This window comes from Solanum lycopersicum, chromosome 7 (assembly GCF_036512215.1).
Source record: "Solanum lycopersicum chromosome 7, SLM_r2.1".
Taxonomy (NCBI): Eukaryota; Viridiplantae; Streptophyta; class Magnoliopsida; order Solanales; family Solanaceae; genus Solanum; species Solanum lycopersicum.
Genome location: NC_090806.1, coordinates 12024568 through 12048042, shown reverse-complemented (window position 1 = coordinate 12048042; position 23475 = coordinate 12024568). Strand labels below are relative to the sequence as shown.

Genomic DNA, 23475 nt, shown 5'->3' with positions numbered 1-23475 from the left:
AACCATTAAACTCACCTCCCTTTCGAAACCTTTTTGATGTCGATGTCGTAGTGAAGTCGTCTGGCTTCACTTCTTCCACTTCAATCACAAAGTTTACCACTTCTTGGAAGGATTTTGTCGTTGCCGCTATCTGTAAGGCCGAAATCCGCAATTCTGACCTCAACCCCTTCACAAACCGGCGAATCCGCTCTTGAGTACTGAAACAGAGTTGAGTGGCATATCTGGACAGTGCACGGAACTTAGCCTCATAAGCATTAACCGACATCCTACCTTGCTCTAGGCTCAGGAACTCATCCCTTTTCCTATCCCTCAAAGTCCGGGGGATATACTTCTCCATAAACAAGCTAGAGAATGAGGCCCAAGTCATAGGTGGTGCCTCTGTCGGTTGATACTCAACATGGGATCGCCACCACATTTTGGCGTTCCCTTGAAACTGATAAGTCACAAACTCCACACCAAACCGTTCTACTATACCCATCTTGTGTAGTAGCTCGTGACAGTCAACCAGAAAATCATAAGCATCCTCCGATTCAGCACCCTTGAAGACTAGAGGTTTCAATTTCAAGAACTTACTGAAAAGTTCATGCTGATCACTTGTCATTATAGGCCCAGTAGTCAGACGTGGAAACGTGCCTATTTCCAATGGAACATCCATGCGGGGAGCCATAGTAGCCGCATGTTGTACCTTCGGAGCCTGAGGTGCTGGTGCAGAAAACACTGGGGGTGTCTGGCCCTGATCAGATAACCCGCTAAGATAAGCCAGAACCTGATTGATCATCTCTGGGGTAGGTTGGGGTGGCATTTCCTCATTTTGCACTTGTTCATTCACCCCATCCTCCCCCTCTCTTATCACTTCCTCAGTCGGTGGAGGAGTCACCGCCCTAGTACCAGATGGGCTCAGTGCTCGTCCTCTTCCTCTAGAGGACGTCCTCCCACGACCTCTACCACGGCCCCTTGCCGCTGTTCTTCCTCGAGCCACAGCCCCAGTGGCTGGCTCAGTTGTTTCTTGTCTGTCCGGTGTTGGTGTTGGCGTAGTCGTTGCTCTAGTTCTAACCATCTGCGAAAGAGAGTGAAGATGGTCAGATACCAATTCGTATCACCTAGATACCAATTGGACTCAAGTAGTAGCACGAAAGAAAGAATGAAAGAGTGAAATTTTCCTAAAGTCTTATAGCCTCTCAATGAAAAGTAAAGGCGTCCCCCTACCGTTTCTTAAGACTCTACTAGACCTGTTCTTGTGTGATGAGACCAACGAACCTAAGGCTCTGATACCAAGTTTGTCACGACCCAAATCCGGGCCGCGACTGGCACCCACACTTACCCTCCTATGTGAGCGAACCAACCAATCTAAACCTTAACATTTCAATGTAATAACAACAGAAAGTAATGGGCAAGACTTAAACTCATTAATAAAAACCAATTCAATAACTATCAATATTCAACATCTATTATTCCCAAAACCTGGAAGTCATCATCACAAGAACATCTACTTTAAACTACTAATTCTAAGAGTTTCTAAGAAGCTAAAAATACATAAGAAGCTAGTCCATGCCGGAAGTTCAAGGCATCAAGACATGAAGGAGAAGATCCAGTCCAAGCTAGAAGCGTTAGCTCACCCTGAAGATCTGGTGTGACGAAGACTGGCTTGAGTTACTGTTGAGTCGAAGATGACGGCACGTTTGCTGCACTCCACAAATAACAAGAAGAAAAACATAAAAGTAGGGGTCAGTACAAAACACGGGTACTGAGTAGATATCTTCGGCCAACTCAAAATAGGGAACAGTATATATCAATATTATCGTAAATCAACTATAAAACTCAACATGTAGCAACAACAAGTACTATAATCATCAATAAGTACCATCAAGTTCATCCATGAGGGCTCAAGCCTCAACACCATACTCATTTGGGAATTAAGTATATTAAGTTGAGTATATTATCATCATTCAAGATTCTTTATCTTTCCTCCTCTTGTGTCGGTACGTGACACTCCGATCCCCTACTACTATGTGTCGGTACGTGACACTCCGATCCCCTAATTCTATGTGTCGGAACGTGACACTCCGATCCCCTAATTCTATGTGTCGGAATGTGACACTCCGATCCCCTACATGTGTCGGAATGTGACACTCCGATCCCCTACATGTGTCGGTACGTGACACTCCGATCCCCTACATGTGTCAGAACGTGACACTCCGATCCCCTACATGTGTCAGAACGTGACACTCCGATCCCCTACATGTGTCGGAACGTGACACTCCGATCCCCTACATGTGTCGGTACGTGACACTCCGATCCCCTAATTCTATGTGTCGGAACGTGACACTCCGATCCACTAATACTATGTGTCGGAACGTGACACTCCGATCCACTAATACTATGTGTCGGAACGTGACACTTCGATCCACTAATATCATTCTGTAAATCATCAAGCCTTCTCTATTCCAAGGCATCATCAATTCCATTACTTTAATTCATCAAGCCTTCTTCTATACCAAGGCATCATCATTAATAATGTATATTAAAGTTTCTTTTCAAGATTTGGGATTCAATATTTTCATCATGCTTATCTTATCACAATCACATAATCATATTCATGCAAGCATACCATTAAGCATATAGTAGGGTTACAATACTACCAATACATATCATTCACTATTAAGAGTTTACTTATGAAGCATGAAAACCATAACCTACCTCCACCGAAGAATTGAATCAAGCAAGAATTTTCCCAAAGCTTTGTTTCTCCCTTCTCGTTCGATTCTCTCTCTCTCAACTTTCTCTCTCTTTCTCTTGTTCTTTCTATTTTCTTTATTCAAACCCTCTTTCTTTTACCATAATTAGTATATAATTAAGAATAAAAAATGGCAATAATACCCCACTAATTAACTTAAGGATAACTCTTTTAACCCCCAAATAATTAGACTTATAATCCTTAACCCTCTAACTTTATAATTAAGGCAAGAATAGTCAAAAACGTCCCTTAAAACGTATCAAGAAATACGACCCAGACTGGGATTGCGCAACTTGTGACGGGCCGTCGTGCCTGCGACGGTCCGTCCTGCACGTCGTCGCAAGGGTCAGAGAGTCAATTTCCATTGAACAATCTATGATGGTCCGTCACGCCTGTGACGGTCCGTCCTGCCATTCCGTCACGAAGTTCAAAGAGTCGATTTTCAGTACCCAATTTCAGATTTTCTAAGTGTTTTGAAACGAGACCCTGCGACGGTCCGTCGTGCACATGACGGTCCGTCGTTGGGTTCGTCGCCTCAGCCTGTTTTTCCAGAAATAAAATCTGCTGCTCAAACGACTAAACAGGTCGTTACATTTTATGTCTAACACAACTTCTCATCGTGAAGCCCTACTACAAGTTAATATTATATTTCATCAGCTAAAACAATAGGAAAAAAATTATAAAAAAATATTGAGAAAGCTCATATTGTAACAATTAGAATCAAAACAAGGAAAATCAATAATATATGAAATCACTAACATGCATAACATAAGAAAACACCCAACTAGATGTTACATGTATTACAATTACAAGAAAATTTTTGGTCACATAAAGAATAAATGAAAAAAAATCTTCAAATATATCAGCTTACAAAAAAATATACTAACAAAAAATTAAGTCTTGAAATAAAATATGACATCGAAGATCTATGTCACATGAAGGGCCCTAAAGTAAAATGATTAAGAGCGACATGAATTACTCTATTCTGCTTCAACTATACAAACAAAATAATCGTTGTATAAGGAAAGTAAATCAAACATAGATAAAAGAAGATTGAAAAATTTACAATAAACTGCAACTCAAAGGCTTGGACCTTGGTAGAGATCTTGGAGAACTCCGATCGATTCACTGGATAACACACTTACCACAACAAATTTTAGGCAAGTCATACAAAATTCGAAAGGAGGAACATCACCTGAGAAAGAAATTCTTTCTCCGCTAAGAAGAGCCACTAGTATTAAGAATTCATATGACGACGAAAGTCATTGTTGATGAAGTTCTTATAGCAACACTATCATCCTGACAATGCCTAGTGAAGACCTAAATAAAAAATCCTTAATTTTCAAAAGTTTTGTTGTTTTTATTTAGATTTGAACAATTTTTAACTTATTTTTTCTTGTATAATCCCATATTATGATGCCTTGGGGAATCGAACGAACTCGAACTCAGAACATTAAGGTTAGAAATGAAGAGTGTTTACCATCAGACTAACTCTCTCTTGTCGTTCATTTTTGTTTTATATTATACTTCATTCACTTTTTTCAAATTTAATTTTTGTAGAAACAATACATTTTATGATTATTTATGCTCACACACAAATGCATGAAAATTACCATCCACAATTCATTCAAATGTAGATTATATTTTAATTAAACTGTTTATTTTTTCAATATCTTTAAATATATTCTCTACAATTTTCTCATTTTATTTATTTATTTTTGTAAATTTAAAAATTATTAAAACAATACGTCACCGATAACTTTAAATTCGTGACTAACACAACTTAACAAAATGGCGCCAAATGATTTTTTGGTGGGAAACTTTAGTGGACAAAAATTTTCTACAAATTCTTATGTTTCGTCACTAAAAGTATGTGTCTCATATATTTAAGCACGAAAAGTAAATTTTGTCATTAAAAGCGAATAATTAGTGACGAATTTGATGTCATAGCTAATAATTTCATTTCTATATATCATATTTGTTGTAGTGGGGGTACTCTTATCTGTTACTCCTTTTTTACACATTTTTTTGCTCTTTCACTTCTCTCAAGAATTCAAAAATGACGTGCACTGTCTTTTTGTTTTATGAAAATATGCAGAAAATCTACGATGGAAGTTGCTCTAGTAGTCCAAATGACTTGAGCCATGGAGTACCAATAGTACAATATAGTTCCGAAAGAGATGATAACTAATGGATAATAATCAAGAACTCATGGGGTTCATCACAGAGAGAGGAGGCATATGGATATATAAGAAGAAACAATGATGTTCATATGGTGTTTGTGTCATTATTTCATTGGTCTCTTATCCAACGAAGAAATTATGTTTTCTATTAACTCCTTATTCATTTTTAGTCGTTCAATCACCTCCTCCTCTATTACCTTTGTCATCTCCACCATTGGTATATAGTTTTTTTAATGTATCATTTTTACAGTATTATTTTGTCGTTTGATGTGAATATGTATGTCATGATACAATAGTGGTAAATGACCTGCGTGAATTTTAATCTTCTATCTACAAATTATGATGTGATCATTATTTTGTATTTGGATATGATTTGTATTAAAATATATCATTATAATATATTGTATATGACAAATATAGTAAATGAATTAACAATTGGAACAGATGACATACGTTCGTATCAGGTTATTATTGTGTATATTATACATAAAAATAGTGTAACAATTAATATATGTAAATTACTTGTCTTGATCAAGACAAATATGGATGATACATTAATATATATCAATATTGAAATTTTGTGAATGGTTGTATCATTGATAGTTCTAATGTACGCAATACATGTTAAAAGATGATTACAAAATTATGTCGACATGTGTTTGTTTGTTGTTAGATATACATTAAGCATTACTTATGTATCAAGTATATAAGTATTACACATTAAACTCACTAGTCAAATGTTCAACAATATTAGAATTATGTATCAATATGATAAATATATACCTGATGCAGTACATAAAACATAAATTTATTGTAGTATTAATATATCCAAAATTCATACCACTAACAAAGACTAGTTTAAGAAACAAAATAAACAATATACATCGATAACTTTGATAAAGATAGGCGTGAAGATGCATCCTTCTTCGATCTTGCTTTCTCCAACAAAGTCAACATATATCTTTTCAACAAAGGCTATCAAATTCCCAAGATCCTTATTTTCCCAATGTATTTTGATCTCTTTTGGGTTTCATTCTCACAAGGCTACAATCAAGTATGGTAAGCATATTCTGCAAATAATTTTTTCATACGTTTACCACGATGTGCCCACTGAGACTTGAATTAACATCAGCAAAAAAAAATATGGGTGAACAACGAAAATCAAGAAAGGCGAAATTTACCTATTCAAGAAGTTATAATTGATTTGATTGAATTTCAAATTATTAGGAGGAATTAATTGATAAGATTGGGGAAGTGAAGTTAGAGAGAGAGTAATGGAGTTAATTAAGGAAGAGTTACGTTAGTTCTGGGAATATGATGTTACGCATCAAGAGGTTAGGGTTTGGGAGTAAAATAAGGAATTTTGGTGATATTTTAAAATGATAGAAAATACTAGAAATTATGGTAATTAAAGATTTATACATAAGTAATTTTTCTTTTTTTCTTTACTCCCAATTCTATTAATTTTGTTTTAGTTAAATAAAAAGGACTATGAGTTCATATTTAACCAAGAAAATAAAATAGTTCAAACTAACAATGGTAAAACTTGAACTAAATCGATTCATGCACATTCTACTATCCGTTACCCAATTTTAAAGTATGAACAACTGAGCATGTTGTACAAAACACATTTCACATATTTTTAACTGTACACTTTTAATGTTCTTAGAAATATACATTATGTTTGATTTGTGTTATAAAAGGCTTCATATATTGATTAGAGTCAGTGAAAAAGTCAAAAAATGTGTTGACAATTAGACGGGAATTGTCGAAGATTTGGGTAGATGTTGTAGGAGTCAATTCCTTAGGTGTACAATTGCTTGAGTTGTAAATTTAAGGAAATTCTATTAGAGATAAAGTTGTGATTCTCTCCTTCCTTCTATAAGAAATTTTTCACATCAAATTTTTTATATTATTTTATTATTTCATGATTGCATAACTAAGGGAAAAAACTAATTCTTCTAGTTTACACATGTCACAAAAATAACAATGGAAAAGCTACATATATGTATCTACTCTTCAAATATGAAAGACAACTAACTCCAATCCAATTCTCTATTTTACTCCCTAAAAATGATTTTTCTTCTCTCTCCTTAATATTATACTATTATTTTTATTTTCTTATTTTCTAATGTAAATCCTTCCTCTTTTTTTTTTTCAAATAATCACCCTATTTAAGCATTAGCGAAATACAATTACATAAGCATTACATAAATACTCAATATTCAAGATTATTGTTATGCTCCAATAAATGTTCTATTAATGTATTGCAGAGTTTAAATGAGTGTTTTTATCCTTTATTTTTTTTATATCTAACTAAAAATTGTTCAAACTGGAGATTTTCTTTTACCATAGTTTATGTCGTTACTGTTGAAACATCTATGATATCTTCAATTGGGCATTCAGATCACACTCATCCTCTATTATCATGTTGTTTATTATAATGTATGTACTCATTATATCATGTAACATTTTCTTTCTCTAAATATGTGACAATTATGCAATAATTGTAAAATGTGATTGCAAACCTCTGAATGCAAGTTCAACACCTTTCTAGCTATGATTCTTATTTCATTACGAAGTATACCATCAATTAAATATTATCCATATCATATTCTTTTTCTTGAATAACATAATGTGTGGGAGGTGCATTACTGTTTACAATATTTGAAAATAAATGTTACTGTATCATTTAAATTTTGTGCATTCATACTTAGTGAATAATAATAGTAACAATTAAAAATTATATCACTAAAAATGGCAAAAATTAAAAAAAATAAAAATATAAAGTATTATTAATTCGGCCTAAGTCAAGTAATGATGTGAATGATAAAGTTTGGTGAATAGGATGCACCAAAGGTGTCATTTCAGTAAATCTGCTTTTGAGATCCTTAAACATAAGAAGGAGAAGAAATAGTGGTTGAATCACATCTGAATAAAGAGGTTGTCTTTTAAGATTAAATTTTTCTATTGAGAGTTTGAAAAAAGGAGAATCGCTACAAATAATAATCTTAAAAGAATGAAGATGAATATAGTTTCAAATGTCATTGTTGTAAAAACTACAATTAGGAGACAAGCTTCGACTTTTTTTCAAATAGCTTCATAGTTCAAAAGTTATGAAAGCAGTTTATTTTTTATGCAAATATCAATATTGAAGGATTGAACCAGTAAAACTACTATTAAGATGGTGAAATTTGTCAGATCCCACAAAATTGTAAACATATTCATAACAATCCCAACAACTGTAACATGGGAGTTATGAAAAAAAATGACAAGGAGACATGGAAAACAAATCATTTAATTTTTATAGGATGTTTTAAGTTGACCTTACAACAACTGATTACAGTGAAATATCCTTGATAGATCTTATACATGATTGAAAAAATGGTGATTTTTCTACAAAAATACAAAACCTAGATTACACTACCACATGATGAAATGAGAGCTACCGGGGGTTGAATGAATTAAATGCAATCCAATGGAAACAACAAAGAAAATCTAGAATAGACTTCATATGAATTTATTTTAAAGATATAGTTATGTTAATCTCCTATTTAAAGAGGCACAAGAAATAAGGATAACTACCAACATGGAAGGAAAAATAATTTTTATACGCAAAACAATCGTACTGTACTAGTAAAGAAGTGGAAAACATACTTTTGGAGATTGGTTCCCTCAATTTCAAGAATATATTGATAAGAAAATAGACGATGTCATGTGTCACGATTCGAGACTATCTACCAGTAGTCATACGATGCTTAGCAAGTGATCCTAAGCTAACCTTTGACACTAGCATAAGTCACGAACAACTAAATAAAAACATGGATAAGAGCTAACATAATATAGTGAAAAATATAATTATGGAATAAATGCATTATTGAATAGAAATTTGTTTACAACAATCATAATCTGACAAGAGATTGAAACGAAATGGATTGAATATATTTAACTTTAACTACTACCTATGAATCCTCTATTAATATTGATTATTGTTAATCGAGACATGACCCCCTACTCTCCATAATCAATACATATTAATAGAAGTAAAATATTGAAACTACAGATTAATTTGAGTCCTCAGAATAGGATTACTCATCACTTGCTAGCTGGAAGTTTTGATCCGAATAACTGGGATCCTAATAGTAAGCACATGAATAGACATCACATGAAAAAAATTAGGAATAAGTATGTGATTAATACTTTAAAAATTCTAATTATGTGAGATACACATTATAATTTTTAAAGCTGACATTAATGAATCTGAGATGCTAACAGGATATGAAATTGACATAACAGTTGATGTAATGATCAATATAGAAACATGCAATTGATTGATACTAAACTGAAATAAATTAAATATAAGGTTATGGAAGATTTGAGTTTGAAATATGGGAGATACTGTAACACCTTAGAATTTGAAAAAGAAAAAATAAAATTTTGAAATGTAGCTTGTGTCTACGGTTCCCATCTACAGTCTGTATAAGCTTCCATGGGCCGGAGATGGCAACCGTAGAAAGTGAGAAAATATTTCTTTCAAAAAAAGTCCTCGTAACATTGATAACATGGCAAAAATTGATGAGACTAATATGAGTGACATGTATCCCTCAAGATCATTTACATGGAGTCAAGCAAAGGGTCTCCAAGACCTACAAGCAATGTTCATGAAAAAGAGAAGCATTAGAGGAGCTTGAAGGTCACCAAAGAAGGGTATACATGCATGTAAGGTGCATCAAAATGAGAAGGAAGAATGAAAGAGGCCATGTGTGCAAATGACCATTTCATGAATTGAAGAATTCACAAAAAAAAGGCAATCAAATAAGACTCTTATCTCATCAAGAGTATAATTGTAAAAGAAGTGTCTTCTTTATTTTCTTATTATAAATATTAGTCTTTTTCATTTTGGAAGACTTAGACTGTATTGAATATTGACTTTCAAATTGTAGTATCTTCTTAACGAGTAATTAGGGTGAAGTCTTGAAATTGCTAACTTCTTGAGTTTGATAAATTGAAGTATTACCGTTTTGAGATTTTTGGTTTCATTTGATTTTTCTTTCCTAGGTTAAATTTTGGTTATTGAAGTCAATTAGAAGGGTAAGGTATTGGTCCCTTGTTGCCCATAATTTCAATAACTCGAGTATTAATCCACATATTCTTTATTTCTTTGTTCCTTTCCTTGTTTGCTTTTTATCATTTGGTATTAAGAGCCTAGGTTTTAGATTTGTTCATAAAATGTAGTCTTGGTTTGTTAAAAAAAAAAAAGAGTCCGAAAATCGTCAAAAAAAAACTAAGTTTTTTTTTTGTTTTGTTTTGCTGTTTTTGACACTAGATCTTTTTTTTTCTAGTGATTTTTATTCTACATTTCAAATTTTTTTTCAATTTGAAGATTTAGAAGTGAAGTTTCCATTGAAGGGTTTCAAATTTTGAAAGTGGGTCTTTTGATTGAAGAGAAATTGGAGGTTAATAATTAGTGGACTTTTTTTGTTCTCTTAGTTTAAGGGGAAAAAATCTTAAATTTTGAATCAATTCCGAGTTGATTAGAGTGTATTGGATTTAGTCTATTCTTGGTGTTCTATGTGTAACGACCTGTTTAGTCGTTTTGAACAGCAGATTTTATTTCTGGAAAAACAGGCTGAGGCGACGGACCCCGCGACGGACCGTCATGGGCACGACTGACCGTCGCAGGGTCTCGTTTCAAAACACTTAGAAAATCTGAAATTGGGTACTGAAAATCGACTCTCTGAACTTCGTGACGGAATGGCAGGATGGACCGTCACAGACTCTTCAGAGAAATTGAGTCTCTGAACTCTGTGACGGGGCAGCAGGACAGACCGTCGCAGGCGCGACGGGCCGTCACAGACTGCGTAATCCCAGTCTGGGTCGGATTTCTTTATACGTTTTAAGGGACGTTTTTGAGTATTCCTGCTTTAATTATAAAGTTAGTGGGTTAATTTTAACAAGTCTAATTACTTGGGGGTTAAAAGAGGTAACCTTAAGTTAATTAGTGGGTTATTATTGCCATCTTTTAATCTTAATTATATACTAATTAAGGTAAAAGAAAGAGGGTTTGAATAGAGAAAATAGAAAGAACAAAGAGAGAGAAGGAGAATCGATAGAGAGAGACGAACGAAGAGGAAAAACACAAGGCTTTGGGAAATTCTTGCTTGATCACTAGTCTTCGGTGGAGGTAGGTTATGGTTTATGCTATCTTATAGTAAACTCTTAATAGCGAATGATATGTGTTGGTAGTATTGTAAACCCTTCTATATGCTTAATTGTATGCTTGCATGAATATGATTATGTGATTGTGATAAAATAAGCATGATGAAGTTATTGAATCCAAAATCTTGAAAGAAACCCTAATTCACATGTTAATGATGATGCCTTGGTATAAAAGAAGGCTTGATGAATTAGGGGATCGGGTGCCACGTTTCGGTACCAGGATAGAATGAGGATCGGAGTGTCACGTTCCGACACCAGGATAGTATATGGGTCAGGTGCCACGTTCCGGTACCAGGATAGAAATAGAGGATCGGGTGCCACGTTCCGGTACCAGGATAGAATGAGGATCGGAGTGTCACGTTCCGACACCAGGATAGTATATGGATCGGGTGCCACGTTCCGGTACCAGGATAGAAATAGAGGATCGGGTGCCACGTTTCGGTACCAGGGTAGAATGAGGATCGGAGTGCCACGTTCCGGCACCAGGATAGAATATGGATCAGAGTGTCACGTACCGACACAAGAGGAAGAAAGATAATGAAATCTTGAAAAATGTTAATATACTCAATGTAATGAACCTAATTCCCAAATGAGTATGGTATTGGGGCTTGAGTCCTCATGGATGAACTTGATGGTACTTATTAATGATTTAGTACTTGTTGTTGCTACATGTTGAGTATTGTAGTTGATTTATGATATTGTCTGATATATACTGTTTTCTATTTTGAGTTGGCCGATGATACTTACTCAGTACTTGTGGTTGTACTGACCCCCTACTTTTATGTTTTCTTCTTGTTATTTGTGGAGTTCAGCAAACGTGCCGTCGTCTTCAACTCAACAGTAATTCTAGCCAGTCTTCGTCACACCAGATCTTCAGGGTGAGCTAATGCTTCTAGCTTGGACTGGATCTTCTTCTTCAAGTCTTGATGCCTTGAAGTTCCGGCATGGACTAGCTTTTATGTATTTTTAGCTTCTTAAAAACTCTTAGATTTAGAAATTTGAAGTAGATGTTCTTGTGATGATGACTTCCAGATTTTGGGGATAATAATAGTTATTGATTCTATTAATGAGTTTAAGTCTTCCGCATTACTTTCTGTTGATATTATATTGAAATGTTAAGGTTCAGATTGGTTGGTTCGCTCACATAGGAGGGTAAGTGTGGGTGCTAGTCACGGCCCGGATTTGGGTCGTGACACTATGTGTTCATGGTGTCTTCAATTTGTTCTTGAAGAAGAAGAAAGAAGAAAGTACATTTGATCCAACTTCTACAAGTCAAAGTTGGTCAAAGGTGATTTTGCGGTCCATTAGTAGAATTTTGAAAAAAAATGAAATCTGAAAAAATAATAATCAAAATCTTATACATAAATAAATTTATATCCACGTGGACCAACACTTCGTGGCCACATCAGACACCAGCGCCACACGACATTGCATCAGTAGTCAGCAACTAACAACCTGTCCACGACGCCCAGTCGCACCTGACGCGCGTGTGCATCAATTTCAGAGACGAAAACCTGCATATTTTTCTTAAGACCCCGAAAATATTATAAGTATTTGAAGTCTTTTGGACCTAGAAATTTTCTAAGTGTCCAAACTTCGTGATTCTTTTTCTACCATTTTCCCTTCAATTCCTCAACTATTTAACAATAAATTAATATTTTTAATTACTTGTGAACTAGTTTTATTCATCAAATCATCCAATTAGAGTCTTATAAGTGATGAACTTCTTTGAGGCCTAAAAATTTTTCAAGTGTCCAAATTCACTTTTTCTTCTATTTTTTAAACTACTTAACAATTAATTAATATTTTACGGAAAAATGAATAAAAAAATAAAAAATGACTAGGTTTCGAAAAATCAATTAATCTTATGATTTAAGAGAAATCAATTTTCCAAATTAACAGAGTCGCCACTTAATTTTTTAGTAAAAAATCAAGAAAAAACTTATAATTATTTTCAAAAGATTTAAGCAAATAAAATCAATTGAAAAATGGTTCGAAATTCAAATATACATTCCGAGAAGGTGTTAGGCCCTCGGAATACTCGCTAACTTGCGGTTGACCGGCAATTTGACTAAATGAATTTTGACTAATTTGAAAATAATAATGATAATAAAAATTTTAAAAAACAGTAATGAAAACTCACTTTTAAAGGGCAGGGAAATAAACTAAAAGAAAATTTTAAAGTAATTCAACCCAATGTTACAAGATCTAAAGTAAAATAAAACTAGGTAATAAATAAAAATATAAATGTTTAAATTTGAACATAAAAGAAGGAATGACTATTTTTTGGAAATTAATTTAGTTTAACACCAAATTTCAAATAAAATAGTTAGTTAATACAAACAAATAATAAACAAGAGTAAAATAAAAAATATTAAAATTTGGGCCCTTTGCCCAAATTTGAAATGGTAAATCACATAAATACGTTATATTTAATAAAATATTTACTATTTATGTCAATATAAATTTTATAACTAAATATAACAATTTCTGAAATTAGTGTACCGTCGCTTTTTTTCTCGGTCCTTTTGCACCCTAATCTATTTTTTTTAAAAAAAATCTTCTTCTTATCTTTCTCACTCTATCATTACTGTCTTCGTATTTTTCTTTTCTTTTCTTTTCATTTTTTAAAAGATTTTTCTTCTTCTTTCAATTTTTATTTAATTAACAAATCAAATTTTCATATTTCATTATGTCCATGTCAATATTTTTATCCAAAAAAAAAGATGAAAAGAGGGGAAAAAGAAGACCGCAAAATTGTATAAAATTAAATTTTAAAGCAGAAATTTCAAATCATTAAAATTAATTGCAGAAGTAAGAGTTCACCATTGATAATCATTATAGCTTCAAATTTTGAATTCATTATTTGCATTTTACGAATTTGTGATAAGTTTGAATAAGTAATTCCTACAAATAATTGAAGATGTCGTTTGAAGTTCGTGTCTCAATTTTAAGAGGGTTTGGTTAAGTTTATAATTGATTTTAGGAGAAATATTAGATTGAAATGAATTAAATTTACATTAAATTGTTTTGCAACTATAATAAAGTTGAATAAGATGATACAATTTTAATGCAGATTTAATTCATTTTGAAGTTTTTTTTTATTTGGTACTATTGGATACTTGTTTAATTCATTAATGATATAACTTATCAGTTTATTTATCATTGTCATGTCTTTCGTTAGTTACATTTTTATTCATTCTTAATACTCTCTTTTAATTCAACTTTAAATAATGTGTGATACAATTTTAATGTAAATTTAATTCAATTCACATTTTTTTTATTTATTTGTTACTATTGGATATTTGTTTAATTCATTATTGATACATGTTTAATTCACTCTACAGAACATTGTCTTGTCAATCATTAGCTACGTTTTTCATTCATTTTTAATTTTCTCTTCTTATTCAAATTTAACATAGTGTAATACAATTTTAATACAAATTTAATTCATTTTGCAGTTTTTAAAATTTATTTGTTCCTCTTGGCTACTTGTATAATTCATTATTGATACAAGTACTATTTCATATTTCATTTGTTGCATTTTTTTATTCATGCTTAATTTTCACTTCTACCTCGACTTCAATATTTGTGTAATACATTTTTAAATACAAGTTTAATGCATTTTGAAATAATTGATTGATTTGTTATGATTGGTTCCTTGTTTAATTCATTATCAGTACAAGTTTTATTCAATTTACATGCATATCAAAGAGTGTTTTTTTGTTTTCTACATTCCGCATTCATATTTAATTCTCTTTTAATAATATCGACTTTAATATGTTTGTAATGCATTATTAATTCAAGTTTAATTCATTTTGCAGTTTCTTATGCCTCTTCATTTGTTACGATTATACTACTCCTCTTCTAATAATTCTACTTTAATATGTTTGTAATACATTTTTAATTCATTTTGTAGTTTTTTATGCCTCTTCATTTGTTACGATTATATTACTTCTCTAATTAGATATTGATATACGTTTTTATAGAGTCTAGAATCATTGACTATACTACGAAAAAAGGGAAAAGAAAGAGCAATAGTAAGAGGAGATAGAGCAACAACAAAAAAGAAAGAAAGAAAGGACAACAGAAAGAAAGTAAGAAAGAACGAAAGAAAGAAAGAAAGGGAGAGAGAAAGAAAAAAACAGGGAGCGAGAAACAGAAAAGGAGAGAAAATGAGAAAGGAAAAAAAGGGTGCGAGATATAGATAAAAAGAAAGAAAGAGCGATACAGAGAAAAGAATTTTTTTTAAAGAAGTTGATATAAATAGTAATAAATAAAAAGTATCCCTAAAATCAATAATTATTTACTAAGATGTACTAATTTATGTAATTTTTCTAATTTCAAATCATATGACCTTTTGACCCAACTCCTGTCCTAAATCTAAAAGTGGGTCTGCTGATGGGTTTTAGTCCAATTTTGCTCCTAAAAATATTATTGTATACAATGAATGTATACTACTCATTTTGGACTTTTTGAGACCAATTTTTCTTGTCCTCTACATGTATTTAAGCACCTGACTAGTATTTGCGTTTTTGAGTTGTTTTTCTGCATTTTTTCTATGTAAAATTATATACAATTAGTGTATATCACATTATTTTCCTATATATCATTTGTTTACTGATGTATACAATCACTTTTTATGCCTTCACGACTATAATTCAGCTCCTCATTCCCCACAAGCAGCTTCCCGTTGATTTGGTTGACTCGAAAAGGAATAAAGTCGAATTTTGACTCAACTTCTCTCAAGAATCTAAAAATGACGTGCACTTTGTCTTTTGCTTTTATGAAAATATGCAGAGAATCTACGATGGAAGTTGCTCTAGTAGTCCAAATGACTTGAGCCATGGAGTACTAATAGTACGATATGATTCCGAAAGAGATGATAACTAATGGATACTAATCAAGAACTCACGGGCTTCATCATAGAGAGAAGAGGGATATGGATATATAAGAAGAAACATTGATTTTCCATATGATGTTTGTGTCATTATTTCATTGGTCTCTTATCCAACGAAGAAGTTATGTTTTCTATTAACTCCTTATTCATTTCCTTTCGTTCAATCACCTCCTCCACTATTCCCTCTGCCCTCTCTACCATTGGTATATAGTTTTTTTAATATATCATTGTTATAGTATTATTTTGTCGTTTGATGTGAATATGTACGTCATGATACATTAGTGGTTAATGACCCGCGTGTATTGTAGTTTTGTATCTACAGATTATGATGTGATCATTGTTTTGTACTCGGATATGACTTGTATAAAAATATATCATTATAATATATTGTATATGACAAATGTAATAAATGAATTACCAATTGAACAGATCAAATACGTTCATATCAGATAATTATTGTGTATACTATACATATAAATAGTGTAACAATTAATATATGTAAATTAGTTGTCTTGATCAAGACAAGTATGAATGATACATTAATATATATATTAATATTGGAATTTTGTGAATGGTTGTATCATTGACAACTCTAATGTACGCAATACATGTTATAAGATGATTACAAAATTAAGCCGACATGTGTTGGTTTGTTGTTAGATATACATTAAGCATTATTTATGTATCAAGTATATAAGTATTGCACATTGAACTCACTAGTCGAATATTCAACAATATTAGAATTATGTATCAATATGATAAATATATACCTGATGCATTACACAAAACATAAATTTTTTATAGCATTAATGTATCCGAAATTTCATACCACTAACAAAGACTAGTTTAAAAAACAAAACAAACAATATACATCAATAACTTTGATATAGATAGGCGTGAAGATGCATCCTTCTTCGATCTTGCTTTGTCCAACAAAGTCAATATCTATCTTTTCAACAAAGGCTATCAAATTCCCAAGATCCTTATTTTCCCAATGTATTTTGATCTCTTCTGGGTTTCATTCTCACAAGGCTACAGTCAAGTATGGTAAGCATATTCTACAAATAATGTTTTCATATGTTTAACAACATGTGCCCACTGAGACTTGAATTAACATTAACAAAAAAACAAAACAAAAATCAAGGATGAACAACAAAAATCAAGAAAGACGAAAATTACCTATTCAGAAAGTTATAATTGATTTGATTAAATTTCAAATTATTAAGAGAAATTAATTGATAAGATTGTGGAAGTGAAGTTAGAGAGATTAATGGAGGTACACTACTATTAACAATACTTGAAAATAAATGTTATATATCATTTAAATTTTTTGCATTCATACTTAGTGAATAATAATAATAACAATTAAAAATTATATCACAAAAAATGGTAAAAATTAAAAGAAAAAGAAATATGAAGTATTATTAATTCGGGGTGAAAATAATATATATTAAATACTTAATTCTCAAAAAAAAAGTATATATTAAATAGAATATTCTTTAAGATTTTGTATCACATAAAAAAGTTGGAAAAAATAGGTGTATAAGTATATATATACTAGTTAATTAGTTAACATAGTTATAGTTTGCCTTAATTACAATCCGCGATCTACTTTTAGCTATAATTATGCGGCTCCGCTTTTTAATATTGTATAATTCTCACGTTGGTATTATTCAAAATTTGTATAATATAATTTGTATAACTTTTGTATAATTCAAAATTCGTATAATGTTTACACTTCTAATGTTTATAATTGTAATTTGTTATTTCAAACTTCTACAAAAAAAAAGAATTATATAAATGTATCCAAAAATTATATAAACCTCCGAATTATACAAACGAAATAACTTACACGGTAGCTACAATTCTTGTAAAACTTCCTAATTTTTTTTTATCGATATCAAGGATTTAGTTAATAGTCTTATATGATTCATAATATATTAATTATAAATATACTATATAATAGTAATAGTTATAGAAATAATAATATGATAATTATTAAGTGAAATAGAAATTTGAAAGAACTTGTAGTATTGAACTCTTTATTGGATGTTAAGAGAGCTATTTTATTACCCCAAATCCATAGTACAAACGATTAAGCATAGTGCATAACACACTCTTCTTTTACAATACGCATTTCCTCTAGCACCAGTTACCCCACCCACTCACCCACCCCCCACTCAACCCCGCCTTGTCCTCCATCTCCGATCATCTCTGCAAATCTGAGAGCTACCGGAAAAAATGTCACATGGAGACACTATACCTCTTCACTCCTCATCTCAATCTGACATTGATGAAATTGAAAACCTCATCTATTCCAATCCTTCTACTGTCCTTCCAGCACGCCCTCCTTCTCCTCCTCGTGCTGCCATTCCTGTTTCATCTTCTCCTTTCATGCCTTCCAATCTACGCCCACCACCTCCCCCTACATCTACCACAACCAACAATTACAAACCGACACCTGTTCCTGCCATTCCATCTCCACCACCCCTACCTTCATCTGGACAGTCAAATATAGCTGCTACCGGATTCGGATCGCCTCCCAATACCCTTACCGAACCCGTTTGGGATACCGTCAAAAGAGATCTGTCCAGAATTGTTAGTAATTTGAAGCTGGTGGTTTTCCCTAATCCTTATAGAGAAGATCCTGGCAAAGCTCTTCGTGATTGGGATCTATGGGGACCTTTCTTCTTCATTGTTTTCCTTGGTCTCACTTTGTCATGGTCTGCTTCTGTTAAGAAGGTAACTCCCATTTACTATTTCATTGTTCAAACTATTGGTGGAGTCTAATTTACTTTCGTCTTGTGTTAGAAGGTACTGAGTTCTGAAAATGTTTTAGAAGCATTTCTTTTTGTGATTGTGCATGTTTTGTAGTTTTGATGTATAATTCTAAGTAACACTGCCACAAGGGGCACTCAATTAGATCAAGTAATAGCTGAAAAGAAAGGATAATGCTTTGGAAATTACAAGTGCCGGGGGAACAAATGAACAATCAAGAATTTTATGTATTGGCAAACAGCTCGATCAAAATTTGCAGATGTCAAAAAGATAACTTGTCATACCACCAAACAAAAGGATTATGGTGTTTGTTTCAATATCAGATGCACAACTTATTCGAAGGAAAAATGAGAAATCTGTGATTACTTTTCTCCCCTATATAAATTGTTTATGAAATGGACTTTGGACCTAAACAACCCCAGATTAACTCATGAGGGAAGGATTGTCCCATACAAGAGGTAACAATCCCATTTTCATTATCAATAGGTCACTAGTAACACTCTCTCACCAGCCTAAGATTGGACATCTATGGCATGGAAAACATAACATGATGGCCCAGTATTGGGTAAACCAAGAAAGAGGATGAGTCTAGCTTTAATACCATATGATCTTCACCCAATCCAACCCAAAAGCTAGCTTATGAGGGATGATTGCCTATGATCATAAAAGGAGAGCACACCCTATTCCCTCAATTAATATAGGACTTAATAGTTTACACTCCCCTGTAAGATGAGGAATGGACAACCGGAACGTGTATGACATTACATAGGGCTCCAACATTGAGAAGCACACCAACATGGATCAATGAGTTTTGCTTTGATACCATGGTATGACATGAATCATAAGCTACATTTTTCTTCCCTTTCTTGTTATACAGTATTGGTATGTAATGAGCCTGAATGAATCGGAATTGACCTTAGAGGATTCATTCAGCCAGCCCAACTGATCTGGGATTTGAGGGATTGTTGTTTCTTTTACAAAAAAACCAACAAATATATTTGTAGTTTCTTGCCTGTCCTTCCTCGGTCCAGTTCTCTTTTCTTCTATCTCCACTTCTTTAATGTGCTTACTTCTAAATTGTCTCTCCATTTTACCATGAATCTCAACCATTTTATTTCTTTTACGGCTCCTCACCTAGATCCAGCCCAAAAGACAACTCTTGGAATTGCCTAATTTTCAAATTTTTGCTATCTAGCTGTCTATTTTTATTACAGTTCACATTGTAATCATGTTGGCAGCCCTACTCCTTCCCCTTAAAATCTGATGCTTTCTTGTGGCTATGTCCCATAGACTTGCTAGGGTATAGTTGGCTTGGTGTAAAAATGACTATGAAAACAACACAGTTGAATGGAAATAGTTCTATTTAGTTTGTGCACGGAAGTCCAACATGCCTAGAGTTTATATCTCTGTGGCTATTGGCACAAACTATAAATAAATCATAAATAGAATAATGTTCGCAACGTAAATGAATGTTTACTTCAGTGGATCCAAACAAAAGTATAAACAAGAGACAAAGCTAAGCTCTTTATCATCTTAGTAAGTGCCTTATGATGTTTATAACAGATATAAAATAATCTATATACTCTAATTTACACCAATAACAAAAGTTAAGAATACAATTCATCTTACGTTTTTTTAAGGAACTACAAATATCTTCGAAACACCTAGATTCCTGTTTAGAAAAAAAATAGGTACTAATATGCTCTCAGGCTCGATTAATGAGGTAGTTCCCTAAGATCCTTCTCAGACTTCTGGATACCTTCTCCGGTGTTATTCGATCGCCGAGATCTATTCTTATTCTCCTTTTCCTTCTTTTAAGTCTTTTAATGGCCATGGATAATTTTATTTATTTCAGATTTGTGGGGAAGTCGTTTGACATTATTGAGTCTAAGGCATATGAGTGAGAGATGGTATGAATGTGGAGAAGCACAAACCAGTTATTAACCTGAAAGGAATTGTTGAAATACTTGCTTATCGACCATCAAAATTGTCAACAACAAATTAAAACGTTATAACTTAACTTCTTATATCACTCCTCCTGCTAGAAGCCTGCCTTGCACTTATAAGAAATGTAGTAGTAAAGGCATACTTTGACATTTACGGCTTTAGGATTAATGTGTCCCTTCAGCTTTGCATCTCCTTGATTGACTACTTATAAAATTTCTGATTCTATGATCCAAAATAAAGAAGGGATAATACGAACATTTAGTGTTGGTGTGCTTGGATCTATAGTTTGGATAAAGAAGTTGCAGTCTTACCACTAGACCGAAGTCTTGAGAGCAAGATGTGTAGACTATTTATTACATCCTTAGCCTAGAAGTGGAGCACTCTTGTTGTTTCCCTCTCATGTACCAACTCTCATTTGTTGTATTGCTGGTCTCTTTAAAGATGGCTCTACTTTCTACCTGACCTTTAGTAATTTGATTTCTGCTGTTTCATCATCTAAGTCCAGCTCAAGTGAAACCCCTTGGAATTGCCTAGATTTTCAACTTCTACTATCTTTTTTGCCAAATAATTTTCAACTTCTACTATGTAGCTTTCTATTAGCCACTATAGATCACACTGTACTCATATTGTTGGTTTCAGGCAGAAAGATGGGTGAATCTTTCTCTGCTGAGCAACTTAAACTAGACATCCTCTTCAAATCAGATGTCTTTTTGTGGACATGTCCCATTAACTTGATAGGGTGTCTAGATTATAGTTGCTTGGTTAAGTAATAATAACACAAATCAGAAATGGTTATAAGTTTACTTTGTGCACTGAACTCGACCTTCCCTTGTATCGTGACAAGCCACTTGTACCTGGAGTAGAAAAAGATGACTACCAAATAACAGATGCTCATAGAGCAGAAGTTACAAGAATTATTGTGGCCTTTGGATAGCTTTGATTAAATGATAAAAACAGAGAAATCAGATATTTGGTGTAGAGAAGGTATAGAAGAAGCTGAACAGTTTGTACATTTTCTAGGTGTAGAGAAGAAGGTATAAAGAAAACTTCGAGTCCTAAACACAAAATTGTGCAGTTTTTGTTCCTCCCAATGTGGACAAATCTTCTTCATGTCTTAACAAACCTTCAGTTGTTTTTGCCTTTTTGTTGCTTCTATTACGAGTTGTCTCTTATATGACTTCCTATGGACCCAAGGACAAACCATGAAGAGGTTGTATACTTTAAGTTATTTGCAGACACATTAAATGCGATAAATAATCTTGATCATTTTGAAGACTATTAAAACCTGATCAGGCTGAATCTTTCCCAACCATAACACATTGTCTTGTTCATGAACCAAGTCTATGCACCCATGCTCTATTTTTCGAGTTCTTTAATAAATGTAGTTGCCTATGGTTGTATAGATGATTCACAGACTCACATTAATGCAGGTGGACTCCTGACTAATGGGTTTATTTTTCTTTCTTATTTCTTTATATCTTCTTCCAGTCTGAGGTTTTTGCTGTTGCATTTGCTCTGCTGGCTGCCGGTGCTGTCATTCTGACACTGAATGTATTGTTACTGGTAATGACACTTTCTCACCCTATCACTCTAAAAGAATTAGGGTAAAACGAGAATAACCAAAGATAAAAAACACCCTAATGATGGATATGTTTAATGATTTTTAAGCAGTAAGTAGACATATTATAAAGATGCAAAGAGATATGAGATTTGAATGGATAGAAAAAAGAACTGCTAATTAGTGCATATATATTCAAGGAATACAGTCTATAGGCACTAGTCCTGAAAAGCAAAACCATTACAGCAGCTCTTGTGATGAAAGGAACTCTATTTAGTCTTGTGTATCTAGGATATAGCACGTTTCCTTTTTGCAGTTCTGAAGAATATGGAGTCACAGGATTTATGTAAACAATGCTACTTCTACATCAGATGGATTAATAATTTTGTCATGCAGGGCGGTCATATAATCTTCTTCCAAAGTCTCAGTCTGCTGGGTTACTGTCTATTCCCGCTTGATATTGGTGCTTTCATTTGCATGCTAAAGGACAACGTGATATTGAAGGTAGTTGTAGTATGTGTTGCACTAGCTTGGAGCTCTTGGGCGGCATACCCCTTCATGAGTACAGCTGTTAACCCTAGAAGGAAAGCTCTTGCCCTGTATCCTGTAGTACTCATGTATGTATCTGTTGGATTTCTCATTATTGCAATTGATTGATTTTAGTTGTGCCTACTGCCTACTATATGAGTGAAAGATGTATGAAGCCGATACACAACATTGAAGTAGGGATATAACTTGTTAGAGATTTTTGATTACCTCATGAAATTTTGTTGATAATTCTAGTTCTACTCTGATATCTCACAATTTGTACTGCTGTATGAAGATGTTATATGCATCTAGTTCTGTCTGATGTATGTTATGCCTCAATAAGGAGACCTATTCTCTTAATTTCGTGATGTCAATGCCTCTGAGCATTATGGCCATGTACTTGTGCCTTGTGTTGTTGCTCGGACACTTCAAAACTATCGACAAATGTATGTTGGATCCTCCAAATATAGTGTATTTAGAAGGATTTTATACGGGTGCAATTTAGCTTGTGGCATTACTCGTTAGTGCAACGTGTCAAGATTTTAAAAGGTGAAGTATCTAAGCTCTGCACTCATTTTTTGAACATTGTATTATCCCTTAGGAGAATTTATTAGATAAGAGTTGAGTA

At 33.0% G+C, this 23475-nt stretch overlaps 1 protein-coding gene across 1 annotated transcript; it reads left to right on the top strand.

Annotated features, from left to right (window-relative positions):
* The first annotated feature begins 18022 nt into the window (after positions 1-18022).
* LOC101268483 (protein YIP4b-like) lies at positions 18023-23207 on the top strand. Its single transcript, XM_004242875.5, has 3 exons — positions 18023-18778; positions 22250-22324; positions 22716-23207. The coding sequence occupies exons 1-3, from the start codon at positions 18278-18280 to the stop codon at positions 22974-22976; spliced, it is 837 nt and encodes a 278-aa protein (XP_004242923.1). The 5' UTR covers positions 18023-18277; the 3' UTR covers positions 22977-23207.
* Positions 23208-23475: the final 268 nt, after the last annotated feature.

Coding starts and splice junctions, on each gene's coding strand:
- LOC101268483 (XM_004242875.5), top strand. CDS start 18,278: ATGTCACATGGAGACACTATACCTCTTCACTCCTCATCTCAATCTGAC. Junction 18,779..22,249: donor GGTCTGCTTCTGTTAAGAAG/GTAACTCCCATT, acceptor ATCTTCTTCCAG/TCTGAGGTTTTTGCTGTTGC. Junction 22,325..22,715: donor CACTGAATGTATTGTTACTG/GTAATGACACTT, acceptor TTTGTCATGCAG/GGCGGTCATATAATCTTCTT.